Source organism: Motacilla alba, chromosome 1 (assembly GCF_015832195.1).
Source record: "Motacilla alba alba isolate MOTALB_02 chromosome 1, Motacilla_alba_V1.0_pri, whole genome shotgun sequence".
In the NCBI taxonomy this organism is placed as follows: domain Eukaryota; kingdom Metazoa; phylum Chordata; class Aves; order Passeriformes; family Motacillidae; genus Motacilla; species Motacilla alba.
In genome coordinates, this window is record NC_052016.1 from 37974365 (window position 1) to 38001739 (window position 27375).

Genomic DNA, 27375 nt, shown 5'->3' on the forward strand with positions numbered 1-27375 from the left:
ACTTACAGACACGTTCTGATGGACACAAAGGTGTCCTGTGTAGGTACAAGCTGCTATCTGCGGTTTTGTTGCTTTCCTAGCAGAAAATGAATCCCCAAGCAATTTGAGTCTCTTCTTTAAAAAATCAGAAGAAATAAACACTACCACTTTAGGAAATAAGTTTACAAGGTTTCCTTTTTACCTGGAAAATGACAATGTGCTGAAATAGCAGGACTCACATACATGCCTCGTGGAAATCTTCAGTGAAAATTATTTACTTTGTATGTTAAATTATTTTCTATCTAGACTGAAATAAAGTTACATTATGTAACAGCAGCACAACACAGACTACATAGTGCCTCAACTCTGGCCACTTAACTGATGTTTGAACATTAAGATTCTAACACAGGTCACAGAGCTTGATAAAGGAAAAAGATAGCAAAGGCTTTTCTTACAATTCACTTTAAAACACAGACCAAAATTGCCAAGTTGCTGGCAAAACACAATAAAAGCAACCATCAATGCCTGCCATTCTAAAGTGCTAGGTTTCACACAAGCAGTAAAATAAAGTCATGAACAAAGTAGCACTATAAATACTACCTTAAAAACACCCCTTTCCCACTATTTTTTTTTACTGCTCCTGCAACTTTTCTTCTAGAACTCATCATTATGAAAACATAATAACCAGTCAAAAAAGATATCCCCACACTTTTTTCTACCCCCCAAAGCAGAGTTGGTGTTATTACAAACTTTAACAGGAAAACGCTGTGCCAGAGTCACTCCCACAGCTCACCACTAAGGAATGTAAGTGGTGTTTTAATCCAGCTGCAGGCTTCAAACAGGAATCCTCCTTCAGCTGGACTGACAACACAGATCAGTGCTCATCAGACATGCCCACACCAAACCACTGTGCCCTTTGCTTTGCTTTTCTGTTTGAAGGGCTTATGTCCAAAAAGAAAAATTAAATATCCACCAGGAACAGGAAAAATAGGCACAATTTCCATAGCTACAACACCACAGTTAGAAACGGGGAAAAAAAATCCCAACCACCAAATCAGTTGCCCATTTACCCTTGAAAAATATGAACTGAAAATTTTCAAGCAGTCTGTATCAATGTCCTCACCCTGACCACTGCAGCACCGCAGCCTACAGGAGAGCCTGCCACAGACACCAGGGCTGCATTTACCAGAATGCACTTGCAATCCTACTGAAGCTGCATGACAGGTAACAGATGTGCCACAGAGAAAGGAAAGATTACTCAGAACAGAACACACAAGGAAACTCTAATGATAGTGTAGGATACAGAATAAAAATGAGAGTGGGAAAGCAACTTAAATAATATTTAATAAAACATGGAAAGAGATGGCAAGATGCAAAGGAGTTCACAGATTTGACACAAATTAATATGGAGCAAAAAAGTTTTATTTTAACTGGTAGCATCTCAAATTCCTACTGAAGTCAGAATCAGCCTGGTTTTCATTTCATAATCAGAAATTAAAGTGTTGCAATAGGAATATGCAACAAATTTATTATAAATGTATTTGGTCTTTCCTAACCATTTTCACAATAGCAAACAACCACAATGAGGATGTAACTCACAAATTATTTAACACATATTCATATATGCAACTGAAGCTTCCTTTTTGTGTAGTTTATTTTACTTTCTGTAAAAAAGGCACACTGCATCTATTGACAGTTCTTTCAGAATGGACATATTTTTCAATAACACTGAAATTCTGGTATTACAGACTGTGGATAAGCAGAGGTAACACTCTTGTTTTCATTGCAGCTTGTCTGTGTTCCTGAGTATGCTGTACTTGAAAAAACAAAACCAACCAAAATACTCACGTTCTAAGCCCTTGGCAATAATTACCATTGAATCAGCCAAACACAAACTCACAGTATAATCCAACTCTGAGAACAATGAAAAACCCTGATATTAAAGCAGAATGTAGAAAATAAAAGCAATCCGCCAGCTTAAAAACGTTCTTCCATTCTGTCCAAGGTCCACACAAGAGAAAGGACTGAAGAATTGAAGAGAGTTCAGCAGAAAGCTGAACAAATCGACTAAGGACTGGAAAGTGCACCTCTTAGAAAGATTTCAATGCATCCTACAGTTCATTCAAGAGAAAATCAATGCACTCCACTGTATTCCATGGATTTGACGATACACATGACATTGATGAGAGAGAAGACAATAAAATCCAGACATAAATAACTGAAGCTAAATAAATTCAGGTTGCAAATAAGTTTTTTGTTTAACATTGTGACTAATTAACTATTAGGATAACTAATGGAGCTGTGGATTTTCAACAGAAAACAACAGGTTTTTATCAAGCTTGAATATTACTATGTTAGAAGTTGCTGTTGTAGACTAAGGCTATGGTTTACCTCTTATTTCAGGTGTGTTTATCCCAGATGGGAGAGCTAAGCATTCTTCTTCCAAGTTATTTCAATTAAATCCCCTTTATATACTGACTGTTTAAGTTAAAAGGAGGCAAAAAGAAAAAAAAAAAAAAAAGCTGTCGTTTCATGGATCATGGACTAGTTTTGAAAGGAATTGACTGGCTGCAGTTGTGAATGAGAGGCAATAAGCAGAGAAAGTAAGAAAAGCAACAGGAAAGAGCACCCTGTAGAGACAAAATGTTCTACATGACTGAGAACTTACTGGAAAGACAGATTCAAAATATGTTAAACAAAGGAAAACACTATGATAGTTTTCCCTGCATTCAACAAAATGTACATTCCTCATATTCCACTAGAGAAATACTGTACTCAGTTTCTCCTCCTAAACAAATAATGCAGCAAAGACTTGCAGATTTAAAGGCTTCCCAGTGAGATAAATCTATCCTGCAATTCAAGTAGTTAAAGGTTTAGTAAAGAAAAAAAGTAAGGTTGGCTGCCTGTTTTAGAAGGAAGGTCAGACTAGCTGACAGAAGCAAACCGCACTCAAACCTTAAATGAAAATCTGACCCAAAAGAAGGAAACACAGCTTGTTGTGTCTTTGAACTGTTCTAAGTATCTTTGCAGCACATATCAGTACACGAAGTCAAATCTTGGTGAGAAAAACTAAGGAATTATTACCTATTTGTGCACAGCTCTAGGGAAGGTATTAAAGTTTCAGATAGTCCATAGTTTGGCAGAGAGATTCAGGGAAAGTGTCCAGCAGAAACTTCCAGATCATTTTAAATTGAGCTGGATCTTGAGTTTACTGTGCCTTGTTACAAAAAAGCTTGATATTTTTGTATCAGTTTGACATAGAAATTATTTCAATAAACACAATATTTAGATACCAGTGGGAATGTGAGCCTATATATTAATAATCAAGATCCTTAGATTTTCAGTTGTTTCCATTGCTCTACTTCATTTAAAGGAGCTCCAAGGCACAATAGCACCATTTTGGTCCACAAATCTTCTCACTTTCCCAATATCTTGTGGTCCATTTCTCACTCTACACATGACTCTTTCCATCAAGAATCTTACAAAACTCATGTAATTTCTTTTTCCATTGCAGGACAGTTTATTAATGTGGTAGCGGTAGTTATGTCTCTGAGCAATACTCCCAGAACTTAAAAATCAGGGGATGAGAAGAATGTGGCTTGTGGCCCACATCTTCATCCACTGGATTTTATTTTTAGCTGTAGAAGTGCAAGTAAAAGCAACTTCAGTAAGAAATGCTGAGTCAGCGGGTGTGAAAGTGTTTTGAATCTTAACCCTCCAAAAAACTTTCCTGGGGATTGTACTCATCTGAACTACAGCTATGAAAGAAAACAGAAGCTGTAGAAAAAAAACCATTAGTTTAAGAAGGATTCTTATCTTTCAAAAAATAGATTCCAAACAAAAATTGCAATACTGTCTCTGGAAACTGGTTGAGGAACAAAATTTATCTGTAATGCACCTTCCATTCCACAAAAGGGTGGAGTTCTGACACAGCTGTAATTGCATATTTTTGGGAAAATGCGTAGCATACCACCCATAAGAGTGAAGGTTATCAAATTTTTCTGCCTTCGCCAAGGCAGAAAAGTGGGTTTTTTTGGCAAACACAGGATATTCTTTCCTTCATAATTAATAAGCAGTAAGTCTCCCAAAGTAAACTGATCTGCTGCAAGTCAGCCTTAAAATGCCACACCTATTTCAAAGTGACACTGCTGAAGTTGCATCAACACTTATTAAATTATTTTTAAGCAGGTGATACTTAAAAAAAAGGCAAGTTTTAGTGCACCTGCCTTTTTCACAAAAATCAGTAAAATCAGTTTGACCTTTGGTCCCTCTGCACCCTAAAACCACCAATAGAATACTGTTTTGAGAAAGAGTTCACAAAATTTGTTTGAAAAGTTTTTCACCTACTGAATATATTATGAGAACAATGACATGGAAAGAGTGAACACCTAGTTTTGGAAGCAATACTGAATGAGTAAATAAATGACTGTCTTGGATTTGCTTTAGTATAGAAATTATGTCCCACATAATACAGATTGAACAAGATTTATCTCAGAATATTTGAAAATAAGTATAAAATGAACCAATAAGAACAATATACTCAACTGCCAGACTAGTGTGAATTAAGGGAACAACTAGAGACAAGCATTGAGATCTGCATGTCCTACTTCATTTCAAAATATACCTGAATCCACTACATATTCCTGCCAATAACTTGTACCAACTATCTGAACAATTTATAACTCAAAAAAAAATCCTAAAGAAACAAAATGGCAAGCTAATAATTTAAAACTTCTGCTTCTACCTACCTGCAGGCTTAAAAATTGAATTTTCATGTGAACTTATCAGGTGTTTTCTTTTAAAGCCACACAGACCAGAAGCATGTCAAAAATACCCAGAACAAAACACCCACCATCTGCCCTTCCCTGCTAACCATCCCCTTCCAAAAAAAAAAAAAAAACAAAACCCAAAACCAAACCAAACCTGAAAATGCTGGTGCTCTGAAGAATATATGTATATTCTTTGCATGTATCTATATGTATATAGATATGTTTCATCTATATTGTGGCAAAACAGCTGCCCAACAACTCAAAGCAACAGGAATACTGTGCTGAAACAAGGAATTCAAGCCAAAATTATTCTGAGGAGTACATGCTACAAACATTATTTGCTATAAAATATTAACAGGTTAATGATTATTTTTGTTGGTTAAACCCATGAAAGGAGTGAATTTAATGAGAGCCTATCCTTGCAGCACTAAATTTTCCATACTTGCATCCATTTTGGGGTGACTGTTCACATGCCAAATGTAACTAGGTAAATAACAATCCAGTTTAGTACTGACTGACCACAGCCAAGTCAATGGAGAAAAAAGGATTTATCGGAACAGGAGACACAAGCTTCTGTTTTCTTTACAGTACTTGTTGCAGGGATTTTGTAAGGTAAAATGGAACTGAGCAGGCAAAGTAAAAGGACCACTCAAAGATCACACCTGCCTTCAGTTTCAAAATGCTATCTGTGGAAGCACAAAACCCCAGTATAAAATTATCATCTCAGAAGTGCAGTGGGATATTCTCTGCACTATTACACACCAACACAAACATACCCCAAATAAGGTAAAGTAACAGAATATTGCGAAATGAAAGGTCCATAGGAGAAAAGCTGAATTATGGTTAAACAAAGAATGAAGCATATGCTTTTCGTTGAGATTCATTTTTCAGAAATTGATTCATGTTGTTTTGGTGGACAAGTTCATCATGAGCCAGCAATTCACTCTCTCAAGGCAAAACATCCTGGGCTGCATTAGGGAAAGCACTGCCAGCAGGCTCAGGGAGTGACACCACCCCTCTGCTGGTGAAGCCACACATGAGGCGCTGAGTCCACTTCTGGGAGCAAGAAAGAAACGGACATACTGGAGCAAAACCAGCAAAGGACCACAAAGGTGCTTAAGAGACCAGAGTATGTTTTACGTGAGGTGAGGCTGAGAGAACTGGGCCTGGAGAAGTGAAGACTCAGGAGGTAACTTGTCCATATGTAGAAATACCTGATGGAAGCAAAGCTTCATAAAGCAAATACAGCCAGCAGTACCTACTGACAGCACAAGAGGCGATGGACACAAACTGAAATACATTAAATTCTACCCAATATCAACAAAAAAAATTTCCAGAGAAAGTGGTCAAATATTGGAACAGGTTGCTCAGGAAGATTGTAGAGTCTTCATCTTTGGAGAAATTCAAAATCCAACTGGCCATCATTCTGTGCAATCTGCTCCAGCAAACCCTGCTTAAGCAGCAGGGCAGCCTCTGTGATTGTCTGGTTGGGTTATAAAGGTAACAAGTTTAGATCCCAAGTGTGAGAACACAAACTAAATGACAATAAAAAATGCAGGCGGTTGCAAGAAAATGCAATAGGAATAAAAGCATGATGAAAAGGTTACATATTGAGCACAGAACTATTTTGACTACTGTATTGCTTAGTGTTTTGCAAACCATTCAACAAGTGACTTATCAAGAACCAAAGATAAGTTCCTCTTACTTGGGACAAGGGAACAGAGCAAGGAAAATGAATCAGCACTCTCTGGACAGAAGCTAGTATGACTTCTATTTGGACTACAAAGAAGAGTGCAAACAAAAGCCTGTGTCATTCTCTGCTATACTACACTGGGAGAACAGAAATGAGATTCTTGTTTTCCTTAGCCACAAGTCTCAAATAAATTCATTTCTGCAAACCTAAAGCGAAAGAATTATTCTTCTTCTGGAAGGAAGGCCAAGAGAAGCTAGAAATCCACACAAGCCATTAACCATCAAAGCCATCATAATGCTGGGAGGGTGGCACAAAAAACACAATCATAAGAATATGCACATAAACTTATATTTTAAGTGTGTAGCCAAACAGGAGGTTTTAACTGGGTTTTTATTATAATTCTTACAAGAAAAGGAAGACAAGGAACCTCCTGTCAGGCACATTCCTTCAGGAGTTCACAGCTGGTGACTCCATGACTCAGGACTTTTCAGCTCCTAACCACCACTACAACTGCAGAGGACTATGCTTCAGGTTTATTCAGTTGAACTTAATGAAACTTAGGTTTCTACTAAGGAAAAGAAAGAGAAATTTATTCCACAATCAGAACTTCACCTTTCTATTTAATGTCCTCTCAACTACATGCTTCAAATCCCCATGGTCATTTCACTTATAGAAACACCTCTGGTCAAGGAAAGAGGAAAGCAAGATCCCCAGGGGGGTGGTATTCTGTCTCCTGTGATCTTCTGTTTGTAAATTATTAAACCTTGCCTGTCACTTTTGTTGACATTGTACCTCATTGCAACAGGAAGCCAGTGTAATGTAGAGCAGCCATTATTCTCTCCTAGCAACAAAGGCAGCAGTTCAATAGCACGTGCTGTGCTTAACCCAGACCAGGTAACAAAACTCAAAGTTCCCTGAAAACAAGTGCATCCCACTTGACAAGATGAATTATACTTGTGTAATAGTATTTCAAATTAAAAATAGGGAAATGAATGCAAAATTTTCTGAACTGACACTCTAGAACTGATTGTAGACCTTTAATCCCAGTCCCTGATTTTTTTTTTTTTAGAACAATTGAAAGGGAAAGCCATTAAAGAGACAGAAACAGTAAAATGTCATTTTCATCTCCAACTAGGTGACTTGGCAAGATATCACTGCTAGATTTTAGTTCTTGCTCATTTTGCCTCAGATATCACATAAGAATGCAAAGTCAGAAAGGAATGTAGAAGCACCCAGACTCCTATAGCAAGAACACGGGGAGTTAAGAGTTCAAACATCCCACAGAGTGTGTTTTAAAGAGCACTAAGAGTTGGCGTAAATGTTCTTGCAGTAGTCCAAGGCAACATCTCCAGGCATATCAGCAAATCCACTTAGAAGAGAATTCATCCCATGCCCCAATTACAACACAGTTTTATTTTGGAGATCACTCAGCTGTGCCTCAGCAACAAAACAAGAGTCTGGAGCTATCCCAGTGCAAGTCTGGTTGCAGAACGTTTTCACGCATACAAAGCCATAATTATGTTAAGTCAGCACATTTTTCCCTCCTACAAATGCCACACCATGATTAAAAAAAAAAAAAACCAAAAACAAACCAAACAAGCAGAAGAGAAAAGTAATGGCTCTCAATTTAAAAAAATGGGATGCTAGTAACCTAAATTCTAGGTGATAAGAGATGGGAAAAGAGCTAACTAGAAACTAAAGAGATCATTCAAAGAAGGTTCAACTTCAGGATACCTTTTTGCAATTGCTGTTACTAAGTGAGTCTCAAATTGTATTTGGAAATTTTAGTCGCACATTGTTGCCTTTTCTCTCTTGCCACTGCTTTCTACACCACAAGAAGTGAGGTGACTCCTTCATTCACATTAACAGCACCAGCATCAAATTGCAAAAGGCCTTCTTTTCCATTGAATCTGTACTCCAAGGAGCACGTATCAACCACACTTATAAAATATTTACAGGTTTATCTCACTTCAGACAGATTTCTTCATTATCATGTTTAGAGCTGAAAAAGGTGACGCAAACAGAATATTAGGCCAATTCTTGTTCATCTAAGGATAAGATTTGCAGAATTTTAAGTCCTGGGATTTAACAAACATTGCTTGTTAATTTTAAGGTCACTGGTGGCTAAATAAAAATACCCAAGGACTAACAGAGATGCTGAGAGGCTTTTAAAAGGAATTTTAAACTTACCTGTCTTCTCTGGTTTACAAGTATAGCTAAAATAATTAGCGAAGTATTTTGTATTTTTTCTCCTCAAAATTAAAATTATGGTGCATTTATACAAAATACTCAAGCCCAGCAGGCACAGAGATTTGTGACAACCTCAGCTACACTCAAGTTTTTAAAGTGTGGAAAGGGCTTTTGGCCAGACAACAGTACCACTTTTGAAGTTTTCAACTTCTCCTAATCTGTGGGCTCTTGAAAACTGAGCTTATTGGCAGCAGACTTCTTCATTAACTTTGGGAGACAGTGAGGAAATATCTCAGAATTTTGGAGTTCACAAACTGAAAGCCACTAACTGATGCACGTCTGGACCCCAAGGAAGCATCCAAATGAGGGCAGGACTGCTATAGCTGACATCCAGTTTTGTAGTCTCTGTAGACTCAGTCAAGATTTTTTCCCCTTGAAAATTCTGTTCCTTTTACATGACATCTGCAAGTCAGAAGCTGAAGCATATTTGGAATGCAGCATGTGGGAAGCTCTAAGTATTCCTGTATACTGTGTGATCAGCGTGCAAAAGGGCAAAGTCCATTGGTCTCCAAGATTTTAAAATATATACTACCATAAGAAAAAATTTCCCTCACAATATTTTAAAAGCTTACAATAAATTAGAATTACTTCTACCTGAATGTTTCTACACTAATAACTTCATGTTAAGTCTCCAAATAGACCTTTTCAAATAAGAGAGAAGGTCTAGCACTTACCAAGACCATGAAACAGCAATATCAAGATTATAATTTTCTAAAGCATTAAGACAGTTGTGCCATGTTTACCTGAAAGCCAAACTTTAAAATGAAGTTGAGCAATTCCAGTTGCAGCCAGTTCCAGTGGAAGAAAGTCTAACACAACACAGCATTTGCAAGTGAGAGCCTGTAGATGGCCTAAATCCAAGATCTCTGCTGTCTATCCATCATCATGTATCCCAGAGCACACTTACAAAACAATATGCATTAATTTTTGACTGGTAATATTTGACTCTGTCCATCAGAAATAAAATAATTCCAATATCTTTATGTGTATTTTTCACATTGCTCAATAGTAAAGGCATTCCACCCCTGGGGGAAAAATTGGCAACAAAAAAAAAGCTGCCAACTGGTTCTCAGGTACAGCTTTGTTAAGCTTTACCTGTAGTATCTTCATTGCCATGAAGTGCCAGCTATTATGTATCACATTTACCTTTTCTATAAAATCCACTGTTTGGACAATTGACAATTATTTTGCCAAACAAGAATTCTAGTAACCAGATTAACAACTTCTGGATAATTTTACTATTTTCATCTCAGAAAAAGAAGAAACTTCCTAAGAATACAGAGAATTTGTCTTCCTCAAATTTATTACAATGCTGATGAATGCTCCAGAAAAATAAACACCAGAAACACTCCAGAAAAATAAAAATAACAAGCCTTACAGATTTATTTTAAAACGACGTACTTTTCTTTAGGTTCATGTATTCTAGTTTTCTTGCCTTAAGCATGGGGACTAAGAAAGTTAAGAAATTGATGTTTCTTTAATAAACTGGGATAGGAGGGAAGTAGCTATCCCATGAACTGCCATTATGTTTAGCCTGCTTCTGGGAGGCACCCATAAAAGCACATGAGACAAGTTTCTTCACAGAAAGAAATCATGCCAGTAGAACTGTTATCAGAAGAGCAGAATTATTTCTTGTAGTGTCAACTCTGTCAAACTTAAACGTCTACTGTGCAGGGAAATTTACATGTATCTGGACACCATTTCCTTAAAAATTGTTTCCAGAACTGCTAGACAACCCGAGGCCTTTCAAGTCTGCATAAAGAAGTGATCTAACCTTCCATAGCACATTTGGCGAATCCAAGCAATTACAGGACCCTAACTCTATTGTTGCTTTTCATCCTCCTTAAATTATCGAATGCAACAATGTATGTAATATAAAATACTGTTTCTCTTCCACACCGTGTTCATTGTCACTTCACCACCCAAAGATTAGGTTTCTCTCTTGACTTGCTTTACTTTTTCCTATCCAAACAGAGGCACGAAGATGGATTTTCCTGGGTTTTTTGCAATCGCACCAATTCTGCCAAAACCCGTTTTCTCTGCTTGCCAGTACACTCACATTTAATTTCAAATAATTTCGATTTTAAGTGCCACAAGCATAAATAAAGTCTTTCCAAAACCACTTCTCCATAGTTCACAGCTGGTTTTTCCTATTACATCAGTTGAGTTCATTTCAGTTATTCCTCCTTTTTTCCTTGCAAAGACACAACCAGAGTGATACTAAATACCCAGAGAGCTTCCTTAGGAGGAGCAGGGGGGCTGAATACCACCGCGAAAACGCTTCACAGCAGCGCCCAGAAACCACGAGTGAACCGAGACACCACGAAACCGGTTTAATCTACAAGTATTCAGATGATGCACATCAATGTTGAAGAGTGAAGCACATAAAACACACCCGCATATAAAACAGCGGCACGGCTGTCGCCCGCCAGCGGGACGCGGGTGTTACCGGGGCAGCGCCGGCCCGCGTGGCCGCTGCCGTGCGGCTCCGCCCGCCCGGGCCCCGCTGCGGCCGCTTATCCCGGCACCGGGCGCTGCTGCCACGCGAGGCAGCCCCCGCCCGGGCCTGTTCGGCCCCGGGACGCCGCCGCCGCAGCCCCAGCCGCGCTCACCTGTGGGCGGCGGGACCGCCGGCTCCCCCCGCTCCGTCCATCGCGGCCCCGCCGTTGCTACGGGCCCCCGCCCGCCGCTGCCCTTAGCAACGGCGCGCGGCACTGAGGCGCGCCGCCATTGGCCGGGGCCGCGAGCACGCCACCCGCCGATTGGCCGCGGCGCCGCGCACGCGCAGCGGAACGCAACGGCCGCCGCCGTCCCTCCGTGCGGGAGCCGCCCGCCGCCTCCGCCGGGAGCGGGGAGCAGTCCCGGCGGGAACCGCGTGGGGCAGAAAGCCCTTGCCAGATACACTTCCCCAGGGAAAGCCACCCCAAAAGACCCCCCCCCCCCACCCCCCTCGCCAAGATCCTCCCCCGCGCCCGCCCCGGCATTTCTTGCAGGCTCTGCCAGGCGCAGTCGAGGGCCTGGCTGAAATCACGTCCCCTCTGCAGCCCCCGAAGGGACATCATCTGTCCCCCGAAGGGACATCATCTCTTCGGGCGTGTCCTTGCACGCAGCGAGTGGCTGCTCCCGCCAGGTCAGGTGTGGGCCTGCCTCCTCGAGAGCTCGATGTTTGCCTTCACCAGGATGTCCGCAGCGCTCAGCTTCCCTTGCTCCCGCAGGTACCTCATTATGTGCGGCCGCCGCCTCCAGGTGACTTTTACTCCGTACTCGTGCTCGGGAGTATCTGCAACCAGTACTGCTGCCTCCCCCCCTCTCCCACAGGGATCAATGCCTAATGGCAACTCTTCTTCTGGATGCCAGGCATGACTACTTTGTGATAGGGTGTTGCTGCATCTCCCATTCCTTGGGGAAGGAACCTTTGCAGCCTCTGCATCTGATGGACTAGGGACTTCTTGCTCCACAGGCTGGGAAGCAGGCTCTCCATAGTTCTCTGGACCCTTCACCTGGATGTTGGCGTTTGCTGCTGTCCCTTTCTTAGGGTGGTTGGGAGAGCACTGTGCATTCTTTCTCAAGCAATTTGGATCATCCAACGGAGGGACTGCATGTCCTTCTGAATTCTCAAAAGTTAAAGGAGGAAATCTGCAGGCTACAGCTCCTTGACAAGCTCCTCCTGCATGAAATGAGCTGTGGTTGGCATCCTGATTATAGGGCTTCTGAGGACCATGATGCTTCTTCTGGCGTGCTTTCAACACCACTGGCTTACTTGTGTCAAATTGTGGGCACACCTGAAGGGAAAGACATAATAATAAGATAAAAACCCAACCCTTTCCTACCTTTTTTTAGTGTGTTCATTGAGTAATCTTTTGATTTCATTGAGTAATAATTTGCTGCTGTTCTGCAGCAAAGCAAATGAGTCACTAACAAAGCTGCTCTGCATGAGATACCTCTGAACTTCAACATCGTGTTCTGCCACTTTTCTGTGGAAAGTCATTGGGGTGCAAGTGAGCTGTTCTCTGGCAACTCACAAAGAACTCAAGATTTGGGTTTTAAAGGAAATCTAAGTGGTGTCTACTCCTGTAACCCCTGCGGATTTAAGAAAGTTCAGAATGGATCCTTTTGGTTCTGTGTCTTTGCATAACTCAAATAGATTCAAAGAACTAAATCCTCAGCCTCTCCAAAGAAGTAGAGGCTGAACTGTGAGAGCAACACAAAATGATTGAAGAATGCCCACTTAGCTCAATCCCCTTAGATTATGTTAAAAGGGTGTTCAAAATCTTCCCCCCAAACATCTTTGTTTCAAACAGAGTTAATTTCTGCATTGTGGAGTAACAGATCGCCCAAAATTCACTTCTACATTCAGCTTCCTGTAGAAAAGATGGTCCACGCTCAACAGTCTATATCTCTTTGAATGATTCTAGACTCATACTCAAACCCTGGAAATCCTTTTATTACAGCGTTCTTTGTGTTCCTGGTTGTCAACAAAAAAGTCAGACTCTGTTTCAGATTACAGTTTGCTTTTCCCAAGAGCGCACCAGTCTGAGTTCTTGCTACGCTAACTACAGATCTCCTTCAGCATTCCTAGGTTACTATATAGTTCCTCAAAACACTCAATGCAATTTAACTAAGGATGGTGATTGTCTGATGTACAGCTGAACTGTTTGAATCCAAAGCCATTGTGCAGGAAAAGAGAAATTATTCTGTAGTAATTGTATACTAACACATACTTAACATAGTTCCTGATTTTAAGGATATATCTTCTTGGCTTCAGAGAACATGTAGGGTAGGTTTTACCTATGCAGGAACCTAGCAGTGGAAAAAGTATGAAAAACTTAGATAATGCCAAAAAGAGAGGAGCAGAAAATCAGTTTCCATTGAAACAAGTTGACAGACGCTCTGCAGAGGATGCCTCCAGAAGTTACAAACCTACCACAATTTCCAAACTGAGAAATACTTAACAGTTTCAGTACTGATAGCTTCAAACAAATTTTAGAATACTTGTATTTTAGGAATCAAAGAGCTACCAGAGTGGATGTTTCCACCTCTTCCAAACAAAACGAATGCTTATTCACAGCAGTTATTTTACTTAGTGATTCACAAACCATAGAGCTAACTGCCTCAAGCAGATACCACAAAATTTTAAAGAGGAAAAAATTGAAGAAGTTCTACTTCAAGGTAAAGGCATCACAAAAATACCTGCAGGTCAACAGGAACAAAGGAATGTCTCACGGAGGTCTGAAACCACACTTCCCCAGCTTGCTTTGTGAAAAGCAGAGCCAAGCAGCAATAATGTTTTAACAGAGCTCCCCTAGGTGATGACTACTGTTGTATAGGAACAGTCTGTCTTTGCTGCAGCTGTTTGCTTAAAAAAAAAAAATCTTTACATTACATGATACAAAGGAGTATTTTAGGACATGGCAAAGAGTCCCAAGAAAATAAACCCATCAGAAAATTGGTATGGAGAGAAACTACTCAAAACACAGAAATGGAAAAGAGGGCAGGTTAGAACAAATGACTCTGAAGTGAAAACCTGTGTTCTCTAAATGTAGAAGTGTCAGATTTAAATAATACACCCAATACTTTAACATGTAACATTTAGAGTTCAGCAGTTATTTTAAACAGCAAGCCGAAAAGAAAAATCTCCCCTAATGTTTCTTTTGTGCAGGGTTTTTGGTTGCCAAGGAAAACAGTGTTTTCCTGATGGGAATAATTTTTCTAGAAGACAAATATTCATTAATCACTAAACACTGCACACCGTTTATGTCTTCAAGTAACCAAGACCTTAGTGCTTATTCTTAGAATGTAAAGAAACTCAAGCACTTATTTATACTTTAGACTGATGGAGGGAATTCAGGTCTGGGCTAATAATTTTCCATATCCAGAACAGATACCTTTCTGTTAAGACATACAGGAGAGACTTGAAAACTTGCTGTGGGACACAGGAGGAAAGATAGTTTGTACCAACCCAGGCAGAAGAGGTATTCAGGTCCACAGGTTTTGTAGGCACACGTCTGGGATTCTCAGCCAAATGCGGTGGAGCTTCATAACAATGGATGGGTCCTGCCCATGGCTTCTCAAGGAAAATCAGCTCTGCCTTCCTGGCCTTGTGGGTACACTTCTTCTTCGGAGGCATCAAAAGGTGTGGTAAAACTACTTAGAAACTTCATGATGCTTGTTGGAGCCAATTGAAGAAAGAGGCAAGCACCCTGATGAGATGCTAAAGTGCTCTTGAATCTGTAGAAGGCAAATAAAAGGATTTGAAGACAGACTTGTTTGGAAACCTCAGATGTAGTTTTTAACAGAAGCAAAACATTTATGCAACAGCACAGTGTACACATCTCGAGGCAGACTTTTTCCCAACAGTAGTTCTTGAACCTTTTGTCTTTTGTCAATTTTCAGGTAGATTTAGAAATGCACTGCAGGAGTGGGAGCAGTTGACCTCCTGATCCAGCTACGTCAAGTCAGCTATGCATTAAAAAAAAATCAAAAAACTTTTCTTTTTTCTTTCAATTCAATCTTGTTTGTAATGCCAAGAAGATATTATAGGGCTAAGATAATCAGAACTCTTTCCCTTTCTGGTTGCTAACTACCTGTACATTTTAATTTCAAGAGACTTAAAGTTTGGTTTTTTTTCTTTTTTAGAAAACACAGTTGACATCTCTCTCCTGTATTCTACAGATCTTGCATGATTTGTTTGTTTTGCCTAATGAGGAAGTTTGAACTGAAGTAACATTGTATTTAATTTTCTGTTGGAAAACACATCACAGAATCAATTAGGTTGGAAGACCTCTGAGATCATCAAATCCACCTATAGCCAAACACCACCATGGCAACTAGACCATGGCACTGACTGCTGCACCTTCAGGGACAGTGACTCCACCTCCCTGGGGAGCCCACTCCAATGTCTAATCACCCTTCCTGTGAAGAACGTCTTCCTAATGCCCAACTTAAGCCTCCCCTGGTGCAGCTTAGGACGATGTCCCCTTGTTCCATCACTAGGTGTCTGGGAGGAAAGGCCAATCCCCACCTGGCCATCTTCAGGCAGTTATAGAGAACATTAAGGTGCCCCTGAGCCTCCTTTTCTCCAGGATGAGCACCCGCAGCTTCCTCAGCTCAACTCCTCATGGGACTTGTGCTCCAGACCAGCTCTGCTGTGCTTCTCAGGACCCACTCCAGCACCTCAATGTCCTTCCTGAAGTGAGGAGTCCGGAACTGGACAGTGCCCCAGCAGTGCCGAGGAGAGAAGAACGATCCCTGCCCCAGTCCTGCCGGCCACACCACTGCTGGTACAGGCCAGGTGCCATTGGCCTTCTTGGCCACCTGGGCGCAACTGGCTCATATTCACCCAACCTGATTTATCATTGGTCAGCACACACAAGGAAATTTGATAACATTTCATGAGCGATGTACGAGACTGGAACAGCCTGACTGCTTACCTAAGTGGCAGCGTGCTCAGGAGGTCCTGCGGGCCCCGCTAGCCCGCTGCAGCCGTGCCACACACGTTAAACGGTAAACCCCCGTAGCTCTTCACCAGGAGTCAGCGCGCTGCCGGCTGCCCGGGCTCACGGCAGGGCTCCCAGCCGCGGGCAGCATGGTTGAAGGAAGCTGCCGGCACTGTCCCAGCCGGGGCGGGAGCGGCCGTCCCGGGACAGGCGGGACAATGCGACCCCGCCAGCGGCCCGGCCTCTGTCCCGCCCGCACATCCGTATCCCCCGCCGCCGCCGCCGATTGGCCCGGCCCGCGCGGCCCCGCCCCTGCGCGCCGATTGGCCCGACCTGTCCGGCTCCGCCCCCGTCGCCGCTCACTGGCGCAGGCCAGCACGTGACTGGGCCAGCGCTGCGCCGGGCGCCAAATTCAAACCGGGGCCGCTCCGGGAGCGCCGGGGCCGCCGCCGCCCTGCATCGGCCCTGCCCCGGCCTGGCAGCTGGTGAGTCGCGACCCGAGCCCACCACCATCCTCCAGGGCTCTGGCAAGGGTCGGCATCCCTCAGAGGGCCGCGCTAAGGCCGCCGTGCGGGCGGGAGAGGGCAGCGCCTAGGCCCGGCCCGGGGTGGAAGGCCCCGCGGGAGCAGGTGAACTTGCCGGCCAGGGCGGCAGCGCAGGGGCTGGAGTGGGTGAAGAAGGGGAGCTGGGAGCGCTTTGGCGCTGCCCTCCCTGCCCCCTCGGGGCCGCGCGTACACGGCGGTGCTCCCGGGCCTGTACGGGGGTAGCAGATCGAGGCCTCCTTGGGAAGTGACGCGCTCCTGTTCCTGCTCGCAGGAACGCAGCCTGTGGGAGGCTGGCTCACGGTTCTTCTTTTGGAGCTGTCTCTCCTCAAGGGGGTGGAGCAGACCGCAAAGGGCCATGCTTGTGCCGGGTGCCAGAGCCCGCGTGGAATGATCGCCGGGCTGTCTGCTCCCTGTACATAGGCCATCAGCTGAGCTTGTTATCTGCTGGACTCTGCTTTGTATCAATGTAGGGATTCTTACTGAGAATTTTCTCGTTTCCTTGCTGACCCTGTCAAATCTACCAAAGCAAAAGGCCTCTTTTTTCTTGGTATGTCTTTCTGTTCTGCTTGACATCTCTAATGATAAAAAATAAGTACAATTTGTATATTGTTCTGGTATAGTTTGCAGAAAGGCACAGGGTCCACCGAATTCCTGATAGCATTATTAGCAGTATTCTCATGGCATCTTACCCTGGAAGCAGTATCTCTGAATTTTATTTCCTCTGCTTCCAGCTTTATAGTCTAAACCACCTCTTGTCCAAAAGTTGGACATCTAAATTGTATGCTGCCCAATGATGAATTTACATGGTTCTTAACAAATCTGCAAAAGGAATTAGTAGCACATTTACTTGATGTGTATCTTAAAACACCTTATTTCTGCTGCATTTATTGTGTGCATACCTTACAGATTTATTGTGTGCCTTTGTAGTGCTCAGGGTAATCTCTGTTTCCCAGATCTTAAACCATCTGTAAATTCCCTTTTCACACAGGTTGTGTAATCTGCTGCTTAGAGCAATCAACTATAAGAATCAGCACAGCTATTTCTATATTCTACCTTCTCTCCAGCTTGCTGGCTGATGCTGGTCAAGTTACACTGTAGCTAAGTCTTTCTGTAAAGTACGTACACATTTTGCTCATGTACTTTATGATGCAAGTTATCTACTCTGCAAATCTCTCTCCCATCCTGTTTACACAAGGTGTGGGTTAGAGAGATACAGTACGATTTTTCAGTAGCCTTGTCAGCCTTATTAAGTGCTTTCAATTTTAATTTTCCTTTTGTGTTTCCAGCTTTGTAGCAACTGCTGAGAATGTCTGCTCTGTGGGAGGTCTTGAGATGATTTGCTGCACCCTTTATGTTGTACCTTTTGTTTTGCAGGATTTGTTCCTCTCCCTTTCAATGGAGAGTGACAGTATAGACCAATAATGAGGACCAGCCCTCGCAGGCCCTTAATTCTCAAAAGACGAAAACTGACCCTCCCACAGAATGATGAATCCAGTACTTCAGCAAGAGATGAGAACAGAGGTCAGGATGAAAAGGCTCCGAAGCAGGAGCACAGGCAGGAAGACCAACACAACAGACAGCCCAGAGACAAAAGGGACTGTGGCCTGCAGAAATTCCCAGCAGGAATAAAGATAATTGACCATCCTACAATGCCCAACACACAGGTGGTGGCCATCCCTACAAATGCTGATATCCAGAGCATCATAGAGGCATTGACAGCAAAAGGAAAAGAGTGTGGCAACAATGGACCCAACAAGTTCATTCTCATTAGCAGTGGGGGCACATCCCGTGCAGCAGGTCCAGCACCATCGCAGCATCTCCCATCAGAGAAGAAAGCCAGTGCAGCCATCAAGGCTGCAGTTAGTCAAGAAAGAGAGAAGAATGTTGCACAGACACCTGGTCTTGCAGGCAGTACAGGGCTCTGGCATTCAGGAGTTGATCCTGTGGTTGGACAGGAACAGGAGACCAACAGTATGTAGCCTTTACGTGGTTTTTTGTTGTTTTTTTTTTTGTCGTGACAGCCAAAGAGATGTGAAATGGGGCAAGAAGTGCAGTACTTGCTTCTTGATTTGCAGTAATTATTAATGTTTTATTAATTACAAAATACCTATGGATTGGATTCTAATCTGCATAGCTTTGCATATGTAGTGAAATCTGAAGGATTATAGTGGACATATTTTTTTGGTGGAAAACATCTGAGCTGCTAACTTAAGTTTTGTGCTGTCTTTCTATTTCTTGAACTACTAGATCAACATTTTCCTGCTTTGATTGACAATAGTCTGGTTTGAGTGTTTTTAAGGCTGCAGCTCTTTTCAGAAACTGGGCAACTACACATGAAATCAGGAATTCAAGGTGAATTCCTTCCACAATATTAGTGTTGCAATACCATCTTTTAGAAGTGTGACTGGTGCCTTCCTTTTGACAGCTGAGATGAAGGGGTAGCAGGGTTACCTGTGAGAAAGCAGAGTTATGATGAGGGGAAGGCTGTGCCTGTAACCTTTCTGGGCTTCAGTAAAGCCTTTGACATTATCTCCCACAGCATTATTCTGGAAAAGCTGGCAGCCCATGGCTTAGTAAGGTTCACTCTTCCCTGGGTTGAAAGTGGCTCGATGGCTGGGCCCAGAGAGGGATGCTGAAGTGTGCTGCATCTGACTGGTGACAAGTCACTGGTGAGGTTCCCCAGGGCTCAGGGTTGGGGCCAGTCCTGTTCACTCTGGATATCGATGATCTGGATCAGGGGATCGAGGGCATCCTCTATGAATTCACAAATGACACCAAGTTGGATGGGAGTGTGGATCTGCTGGAGGGCAGGAGGGCTCTGCAGAGGGATCTGGACCAGCTGGATCAAGGCCAATTGCAGGATGTTTAATAAGGCCAGATACCAGGTCCTGCAGTTGCATTGCAACAACCCCAGGCAGTGCTACAAGCTGGGGGAAGAGTGTGTGGAAAACTGCCCAGCAGGAAAAGACCTGGGGGTACTGGTCAACAGCAGCTGAACACAAGCCAGTGTGTGTCCAGGTGGCCAAGAAGGCCAGTGGCATCCTGGCCTGTACCAGCAATAATGTGTCCAGCAGGACCAGGGCAGAGATTGTCAACCTGTACTTGGCATTGGTGAGGTCACACCTTGAGTTCTGTTTTCAGTTTTGGGCCACTCATGACAGGAAAGACATTGAGGTGCTGGAGCCTGTCCAGAGAAGGACAACAGAGCTGGTGAAGAGTCTGGAGCACAAGTCTGGTGAGGAAGAACTGAGGGAGCTGGGGCTGTTCAGCCTGGAGAAAAGGAGGCTCATGGGGAGCTTGTCACTCTCTATAACTGCCTCAAAGGAGGCTGTAGAGCAATGGGGGTTGCCTTCTTCTCCTAGGCAACAAATGACAGGACAAAAGGGCATAGCCTCAAGCTGTGCCAAGGAAAGTTCAGATTGGACATCATTAAGAATTTCTTCCCTAAAAGGGTTGTCAAGCACTGGAACAGACTGTCCAGGGAGGCTTGGAATCACCATCCCTAGAGATGGTCAAGAAACAACTGGATGCTGCAGTCAGTGCCATGGTCTTGTTGATAAAGTGGTGTTTGGTCACAGATTGGACTTGATGGTCTAGGAGAACTCTTTTAGCCTAAATTATTCTGTGATTGTTATGTGGGCTTGTTATCCCAACAGGCAGTGGCGAGACAATGAGCTCTGTGTTAGACAACAGCCTCACCAACATCCAGTGGCTGGGGAAGATGAGATCTGATGGGCTAAATCCCTCTTCTGTGAAGGAAGACATAGAGAAGGAGAATCAAATGCCTCTGCGGGAAAGAGTCAAGGTAAGTAGGAGAATACAAGACTGTGCTAAAACTTTTGATAAGGACGTAATCTATATAGATCAGAATACTTGCAAGGATTAAGTACGGCTATCTCTAAGTAACATGAGTTTGACTTTTACTGATATGAGTAGCAGAACCCAGAGGATCCAGGGGTGTTCCGTGTGCCTTCTTGTCAGCTTCATGAACATTCATGTATCACCTCTTCTGTCTTTCAGACTGAAGAGGAAGCTGCTGCTGCTGCTGTTCCTACTGCTGCTGAGTCCTCCTCATGGCAAGATTCGGTGTCAGAACGACCTCCTTACTCCTACATGGCCATGATCCAGTTTGCCATCAACAGCACGGAGAAGAAGCGCATGACCCTGAAGGACATCTATACCTGGATTGAGGATCATTTCCCTTATTTTAAACATGTAGCTAAGCCAGGTTGGAAGGTAACAAGCAGGCCCTCAAGTTGCTGTGGGTGATGTTACATGCCTTCTGGATCAAAATGAAAAGTTGTTCCCCAGCCTGCAAAGCAAGATGGAAGCTCATTTAAACATTCCACCCCAAATACACTCTCACTCTAGATGTTCACTGTACCACTTCTTGTTTCTCTTGCCTCATCCTACTTAAACAAGATGATGGGATATTTGATCACTGGAGTGAGAATAGGGATGTCAAGAGTACATAGAATAAGAGACTGATGCCAGGGTTGGCTGGGTACGCTGTGAACCTGAAAGTTTGGTGTTGTCTGCACTTTGGAATGTAATCCCTCTGCTAGGGCAGCCATGTTTGAGGTAGGCCTTGCTGTGCTGATAACAAAATTACTGCTTTTCAACCTCCCCCTCACTCCTTTCTCCTCAGAACTCCATCCGGCACAACCTGTCCCTTCATGATATGTTTGTCCGTGAGACATCTGCCAATGGTAAAATCTCCTTCTGGACTATTCACCCTGATGCAAACCGTTGCCTAACATTGGACCAGGTATTTAAGGTGAGTTGCCTCATGCAAAGAAAATAGGACAGGCTATCCAGTTTCTAAATGCCACACTAGCCTGATGCACTTTATTTTAACTGTAAGGTCAAGCTTCTTTGACATCAGCCTCTTTGTAGAAGCTGGATTCAGTCACTTCACTTGACAAATAGACAAGCTCTGCATTAGAAAGAAAAGGTGCTGTGGCTGTGCTTTTGATCTGGAGCTTCTGTGGGATGTGTTTATTCTTCATGTGCTGTGCCAAATATAATAGTCGGGTTGTTCAGCTTCTTTCCATGGGCCTGATTTAAGTTCCTAATGAGAAGACTTCCACTGAGGCCAACCAGGTGTTCTATGCTGTTTGATAAGTCGGTTAGGATGGAATTGTCCTAGCCCAAATAGGTATTTTAGGAAGATTTTGTTAGGGAAATAGAGTTTGGGAGTCTGGTATAGGTGTGTTTAGACTCTTGTGTTTTCAGCTGTGGGTGGGTAGAATTAACTTTTGTTTGCTCCGATTGTACAAGTTTAAAATGTCCCATTTGTCTCCCTCTTTGGTTGATAACTTCATCTTGAATTTTTTTCCTGCTCAATGCCTTCTGCCACCAGCCGCTGGACTTGGGGTCACCAACATCGCCTGAGTACTCTGAATCAGTAAGAATAACCATCTGGCTTGGGGCTTGATCTTGTGTTCTCTTCTTGCCAGTCACTGAAGGAAAGGACAACAGGCTTGGGGAGGGGGACTGGGTCACTGCTGCATCTACTCATACAGCTCCATGCTTACCCTTTGTGGGGAGAGGGGTCTAGCCAGTGTTTGACTGCCTTCAGATGGTACAGTCTCTCGAGCCGGTAAAGCTGGAGCTTTGAACAACTTGGAAGTCTACTGCTGAAGTAGGCTGCAATGGACACCAATAGGCTTCAGAGAACAAGCTCAAACAGATTTCTGGTAAAATCATCTCCATGGCAACAGTTCCAATATGTTCTGGGGCTCAGATCCAGAGAGAATAGGATCTCTCTGTGCTCCTTTTTCGTTTTGGAACCCACTGCATTGTGAGTGACTCTTGGAAGGATGAACCTGTTTGCTGTTGCTCTTGCATTCAGCTGTTTTAACAGTGAAGAATTTGTAAACATCCAGTCAAACACTTTTCTGTCACAGCTACAACCTTGGCCTTCTTTCCATCTGCTCAGAATTCTTATCCCATTGTTGCCTCTGCTATTCCATTTGAACACCTATCTGGTCTATGGTTTGTATAGACATCCAATATACAGTAAAGCTATCCTATTCATTGTTCCTTAGGCACTGAGGGTGCTGAAACCAGCTCACTTCTGCAGTAGAGTCTGCAGCTGGAGCAGCTCTGTCATGTCATCTCTCTTTCTACACAGCTTTTGGTGGGCAGCTGGCTTTGGGATGGCATGGCTGCAAACCAGCAAGTGGCACAGACCTAGAGCCAGCCTGAGTGCTGGGTGCTAACAGCTGCTCTCTTTGCATTAGTCCAGCACAGACCTCTGGTTTCACAGTTCTCAGTGAGGCAGCAGAATAAATGTGGATTCTTTTCTTTTAATCTCTGTCTTTTCTCCTTCTCCTCTTACTTATCTCACAATGACTGCAGCAACAAAAGAATCGTCTTCCAGATCCTCTGAAGAACATGGGAAGCAAAACTGAACCCCAGAATTCACGTAAGTGTCCCCAGCAGTCTAGGTCAAAGAGAATCAATCCAATAAATCTGGGGCATTCTCACAGATTTCTTTAGGAATACAAATGGAGTGTCCATGTTTGCCAGCTTTTATGCTCCTTACTGTCAGGTTTGAAATGGAAAGCAGTGTTGTTGTGTCTGAGGGGATGTGATGGTGAGATGGTGGGCACTGGGGACTCAAATGGGGTGAGAGTCCAAACCTGAGGGGTCGGATCTGCATGAAAGGCTATTTTCTTGTTCATGAGGCTTCTGGCTTAGTATTTGTATCCTTAAAATTAGCAGAGAAGGCAAGTGATCTGATCAAATGTTTCTTTTGGGATGTCTAGAAGGACTTTCTGTAAGGTGCCTGGATTTCAAGAGGTAGCAGTGGAGAACAGGCAAAAGTGAGTCCCTTCTTTTCCCTTCCAGGCCGAAAGATGAAGCCTTTGCTTCCTCGTGTCAACTCCTACCTGGTTCCAATCCAGTTTCCTTTGAGTCAGCCTCTTGTCTTGCAGCCTTCTATGAAGGTTCCTCTGTCCATGGCACAGGGAGCATCCCTTAACAGCTCGGAGACTTTGCAGAGCAATAAGCGTGTGTGCATTGCTCCAAAGGTTGGTTTCTTGCTTTCCAAGGAGTTTTCAGGGGGGTTAGTGTGGGTTTTTTCCCCTTTTTTTTTTTTTTTTTTTTTTTTTTTTTTTTTTTTTTTTTTTTTTTTTTTTTTTTTTTTTTTTTTTTTTTTTTTTTTTTTTTTTTTATAAGGGAGGTGAGGAAGTGGCTAAGGAAGATGTGGGAATTTTTTTAAGGAGGGGTGTGTTTGTTTGGATTTTTTGTTTACTTTTTTTTATCTCTCTTGCCTTCAATGAACCTTTTCTTTGTATGGTTCCTTTGTGCATCTTTACTTAGGTGCTCTAAAACTCCAAGCTCCTATCAAGGAACTAGCTAGTGATAATCCTTGCTATCCTTTACTGTCTCTAGGCTGACTACTACCTGCTAGTTTATTTGCTCTAAGGATATTTCTATAATTCACTAGAGGAAAGGGCTCTATGGCTTGGTCAAGACGATTTTTCTTTACTGCTGGGATGTGAAGAAAGAAGAATGTGAGGAATGGCTTTGTTCTGATCCTAAAACATTCATATTTTTGATAGCTCTATAGACAAGTAACAATAAGGAACTTCTGAAAGGGTATATATTTCATGTAGTCTCTTCCCAGAGGATTTCCGTATCTGCTGTTTGCTAATTCTGTGAAGCTCACAGTTATTCTGGGCTCAAGAAAAACAGCTATTAAACAGATCTTTTTCTTGGTATCTCACTGACTGCTCTTGTATGCTTAGACAGTGTAAAGCTTTAGCTTCTTCCATCCCATCTAACCATAATCCTATTTTCCTTTGTATGCCTGCTGCTTTATGTTCTCTCCAGCTATGATTTATCTTTCTCCTGTGCTCTTTTTCTTTTGATAACCTCATTTTTTTCTCTTCCTTTTCCTTGGTTTCTGGGAAAGCTGTCCTCATTCATTTTGTTATTCCCATTTAGATAATGTAAGAAAAAAATCAAAGGGGCTATATTTTTTCCAGAAATATTCAGCTCCCTTCTGCCTGTACTCCCAGAAGTTCCTCAGAGCAGGAGTGCTCTGAAGGGTATGACTTCGTCACTTAGCTAGAATCCTTCCCATGTGATCCTTAGGCTTCTTTTTGTCAACTTCACAGAGATCAATCTCAGTCTGTTATAAGTACTGCTTCCTGAATATCTTCCTCTTACCCTTTCTGCTGATCTTAAATGCCAGTCTTTCTTTTCTTTCTGCTGTTATTTGGATTTTTGGGTAGCTTAGATCCTTGCTTACTGACTGCATGTCACCTGTGTTTCACTGTAGATGTCACTGTCTGCAGAAGAGTCACCCCCTTTACCCACAGCTGCTGTCAAGGAGGAAGGTCAATGTGATGCAGGTTTATTTTCCCCAACCCATTCCGTACAGGAGAACAGCTCCCAGCCTGGTGAGGAATTGTCTTCTTTCCCGGAGGGTGCCTGTGTAAAGGAGGAAGAAGGCTCTCAGCTGGATCCCTGGCTGTCCCCATTTGCCTCAACCGTAACGGTCAAAGAAGAGCCAAGCTTGTTCCTCCCAGACTCATCCACAAAGGAGAGGAAACAGTTCACCACACTGAAGTCCCCATCTAAGGCAGTTTCTGACTCTTTAGTTATAAAGAGGAGGGAAAGACGGGAAGTGGGCAGGTCCAGAAGGAAACAACGCTTAGCACTGCCTTCTTCAGAAGAGCCTGTCCTTGTTTTGCCAGAAAGCAGTGGCTTTGACCCTTTCCGATTAGGGGCGGACCGTCCCTTCCCCCAGGAAAACCAGCCCCTTGAGAACATATCACAGCTCAACTGCTCACAGGGAGAAGAGGGAGCCTTTAAAACACCAGTCAAAGACATCTTCAGCAAATTGCCCGTTTCTTCCACTCCCAGCAAAGTCTCAGCCACTACTACTCCTTCACTAGAGGTCCTCGACCCCTGGAAGTCTGCTTCCTTAGCCAAGGGAAGTCATGAGCTGGACTTCAGTCCAGTGAAAACCCTTCAGTTGCCATTCACACCCCTCCAGGACAACCAGGACTTGCTGGGTTTTAACAGCACACCCCTTAAAAATCCTCTCTTTGATTCTCCTCGAGAACTGCTCAATACAGAATCCAGTGACATGGTCCTTGTGCCCCTCACGAGCTCTCCAGCGTTTATTCGTGACACTTCCAAGCAATCCTCTGTTGAGCTGACAGCCTCTGGCTTTACTGAAAACCGGTCACTCATGGAGGGCCTTATCCTGGACACCATGAATGACAGTCTCAGCAAAATCCTTCTAGATATCAGCTTTCCTGGTCTTGAGGATGAAAACTTAGGAACAGACATTAGTTGGTCTCAGCTCATACCTGAACTGAAGTGAACTGGCCTGAGGACTGAATTTGACTTGTTCTGATGTTTCAGGAAGGACTCCACTCTTCTGAGATTCATTCATGTAATGTAAGACAAGTGCTTTTGACTAGTTCCCACACCCATGGGAGCAGAGAGCATTATTGACTCCTGCTAAGCTGGGAAACAGCCCCATCAGCTGCTATGGGCTTACTTTTAAGATGCTGTAGACTTTGAGTGGAACAAGATGATAACATTTCTCTAGCCTTGTGCTAGAGATAGCCTCTCTCCAGGGATTCTTATCATGGGAACATCTAGGTAGGCCCTGAATGGCATTCGCTATTCAAGGTATCAGAGGAAACAATAGTACAATAGGAAAGAGCCCGGGAACCTCCTCCTAGCTCTGTCCTAATATCCCTTTGCTTTATATCCCCTATTATTTAGTATCTCTGTCTAGTTTTAATGGCTGTAAATACTGTACATTCCTTAAATTAGCCCTTAATTATAATAATAATTTTATTATTGTAGGGTTATGGGAATATTTGGCCTGGTGAGGGTTTGACCTAGAGTGTGTTGTCCATATGTTCACATCTCTTGTATTCTTCTACCCTAGTTGAAAGCCCAAATTTATTTTTTTTTACTTCAAAACCACATTGGTCTAGGTTGTTCTAAAGGTTGCTGGGACAAAGATCTGAAAAATTGTTCATATGTGACCCAAGTCAAACTGAAACAGGTTATCTGGATTGCAGCATAAAATCTTGGTTTGGCTTCCTTTTCCCAGGCCGGAAGGGAGAAGAGCTTGGATCAAGTCATATAGCTCTTCTGATTCCAGAGATCTATTATCTACCTAGAGGACTAGGTAGAGACACTGTTGCAGTAGATGGACCTCTATTGAATGGTTAAAGCTGCCCTCATTACAGTCAGCAGTTCAAAATGTAAAAGGGAATATAAAATATATTATATTCCCTTTAAATATAAAGGGAATGCTGATACTTCCACTGAAAATTGACTTATGGAAACACAAGGTGCTTGGTGCAATAGAACAATTCCTCCTAGTTCTCTAGAACTTAGTTCATGGAAGAAATTGCCATGGAAAAATCTGATCCTTCTGCTTGCAGACAAGTGGTGACTCCTGTATCCAAATACTCAATAAAGCTTCTGTGGGAACACAACTGAGTGTTATCTGTACCACCCCTACCAGCCCGCTGGGCTTGGCCCATTGCAAGAGCAACCCCTTCTTATCTTGTGTCTGTGTGCTTTGTGATCACTGAGTGACCATTAGGACATTTTCAGGCCTTGTTGGCCAAATCACATTAGATTTAGTTAACCCACTGCTTCATCAAATGCCCTTTTTCCTGCTGCTTATGGGTAAATCCTGACTATATGAGTCA

At 43.0% G+C, this 27375-nt stretch overlaps 3 protein-coding genes across 5 annotated transcripts in view; 1 reads left to right on the top strand and 2 right to left on the bottom strand.

Moving 5' to 3' along the window:
- Window positions 1-11488, bottom strand: part of TULP3 (TUB like protein 3) — a 32773-nt gene extending 21285 nt beyond the window's left edge. The window contains exon 1 of the mRNA XM_038147622.1: window positions 11304-11488. Within this exon, the coding sequence (XP_038003550.1) occupies window positions 11304-11344 (41 nt within the window). The 5' untranslated portion in view covers window positions 11345-11488. The remainder of the gene's footprint in view (window positions 1-11303) is intronic.
- A 314-nt stretch (window positions 11489-11802) lies between these two features.
- Window positions 11803-16350, bottom strand: RHNO1 (RAD9-HUS1-RAD1 interacting nuclear orphan 1). The gene is made up of 3 exons (XM_038147636.1): window positions 16122-16350; window positions 14651-14919; window positions 11803-12473 (listed from the first exon to the last, which is right to left on the bottom strand). The coding sequence occupies exons 2-3, from the start codon at window positions 14816-14818 to the stop codon at window positions 11823-11825; spliced, it is 819 nt and encodes a 272-aa protein (XP_038003564.1). The 5' UTR covers window positions 14819-14919; window positions 16122-16350; the 3' UTR covers window positions 11803-11822.
- Window positions 16351-16503: 153 nt separating this feature from the next.
- On the top strand, window positions 16504-27134 carry FOXM1 (forkhead box M1). Of its 3 annotated transcripts, none has more exons than XM_038157999.1 (9): window positions 16504-16612; window positions 18047-18643; window positions 20329-20477; window positions 20693-20908; window positions 21321-21449; window positions 22035-22079; window positions 23036-23102; window positions 23528-23709; window positions 24966-27134. In XM_038157999.1, exons 2-9 carry the CDS (start codon window positions 18094-18096, stop codon window positions 26016-26018), a joined length of 2391 nt encoding a protein of 796 aa, XP_038013927.1. In that variant the 5' UTR covers window positions 16504-16612; window positions 18047-18093; the 3' UTR covers window positions 26019-27134. The 3 variants fall into 3 exon arrangements, with proteins under 3 accessions (XP_038013927.1, XP_038013945.1, XP_038013937.1); XM_038158017.1 differs by having other exon boundaries at window positions 25068-27134; XM_038158009.1 differs by lacking the exon at window positions 16504-16612 and adding an exon at window positions 16640-16756.
- Window positions 27135-27375: the final 241 nt, after the last annotated feature.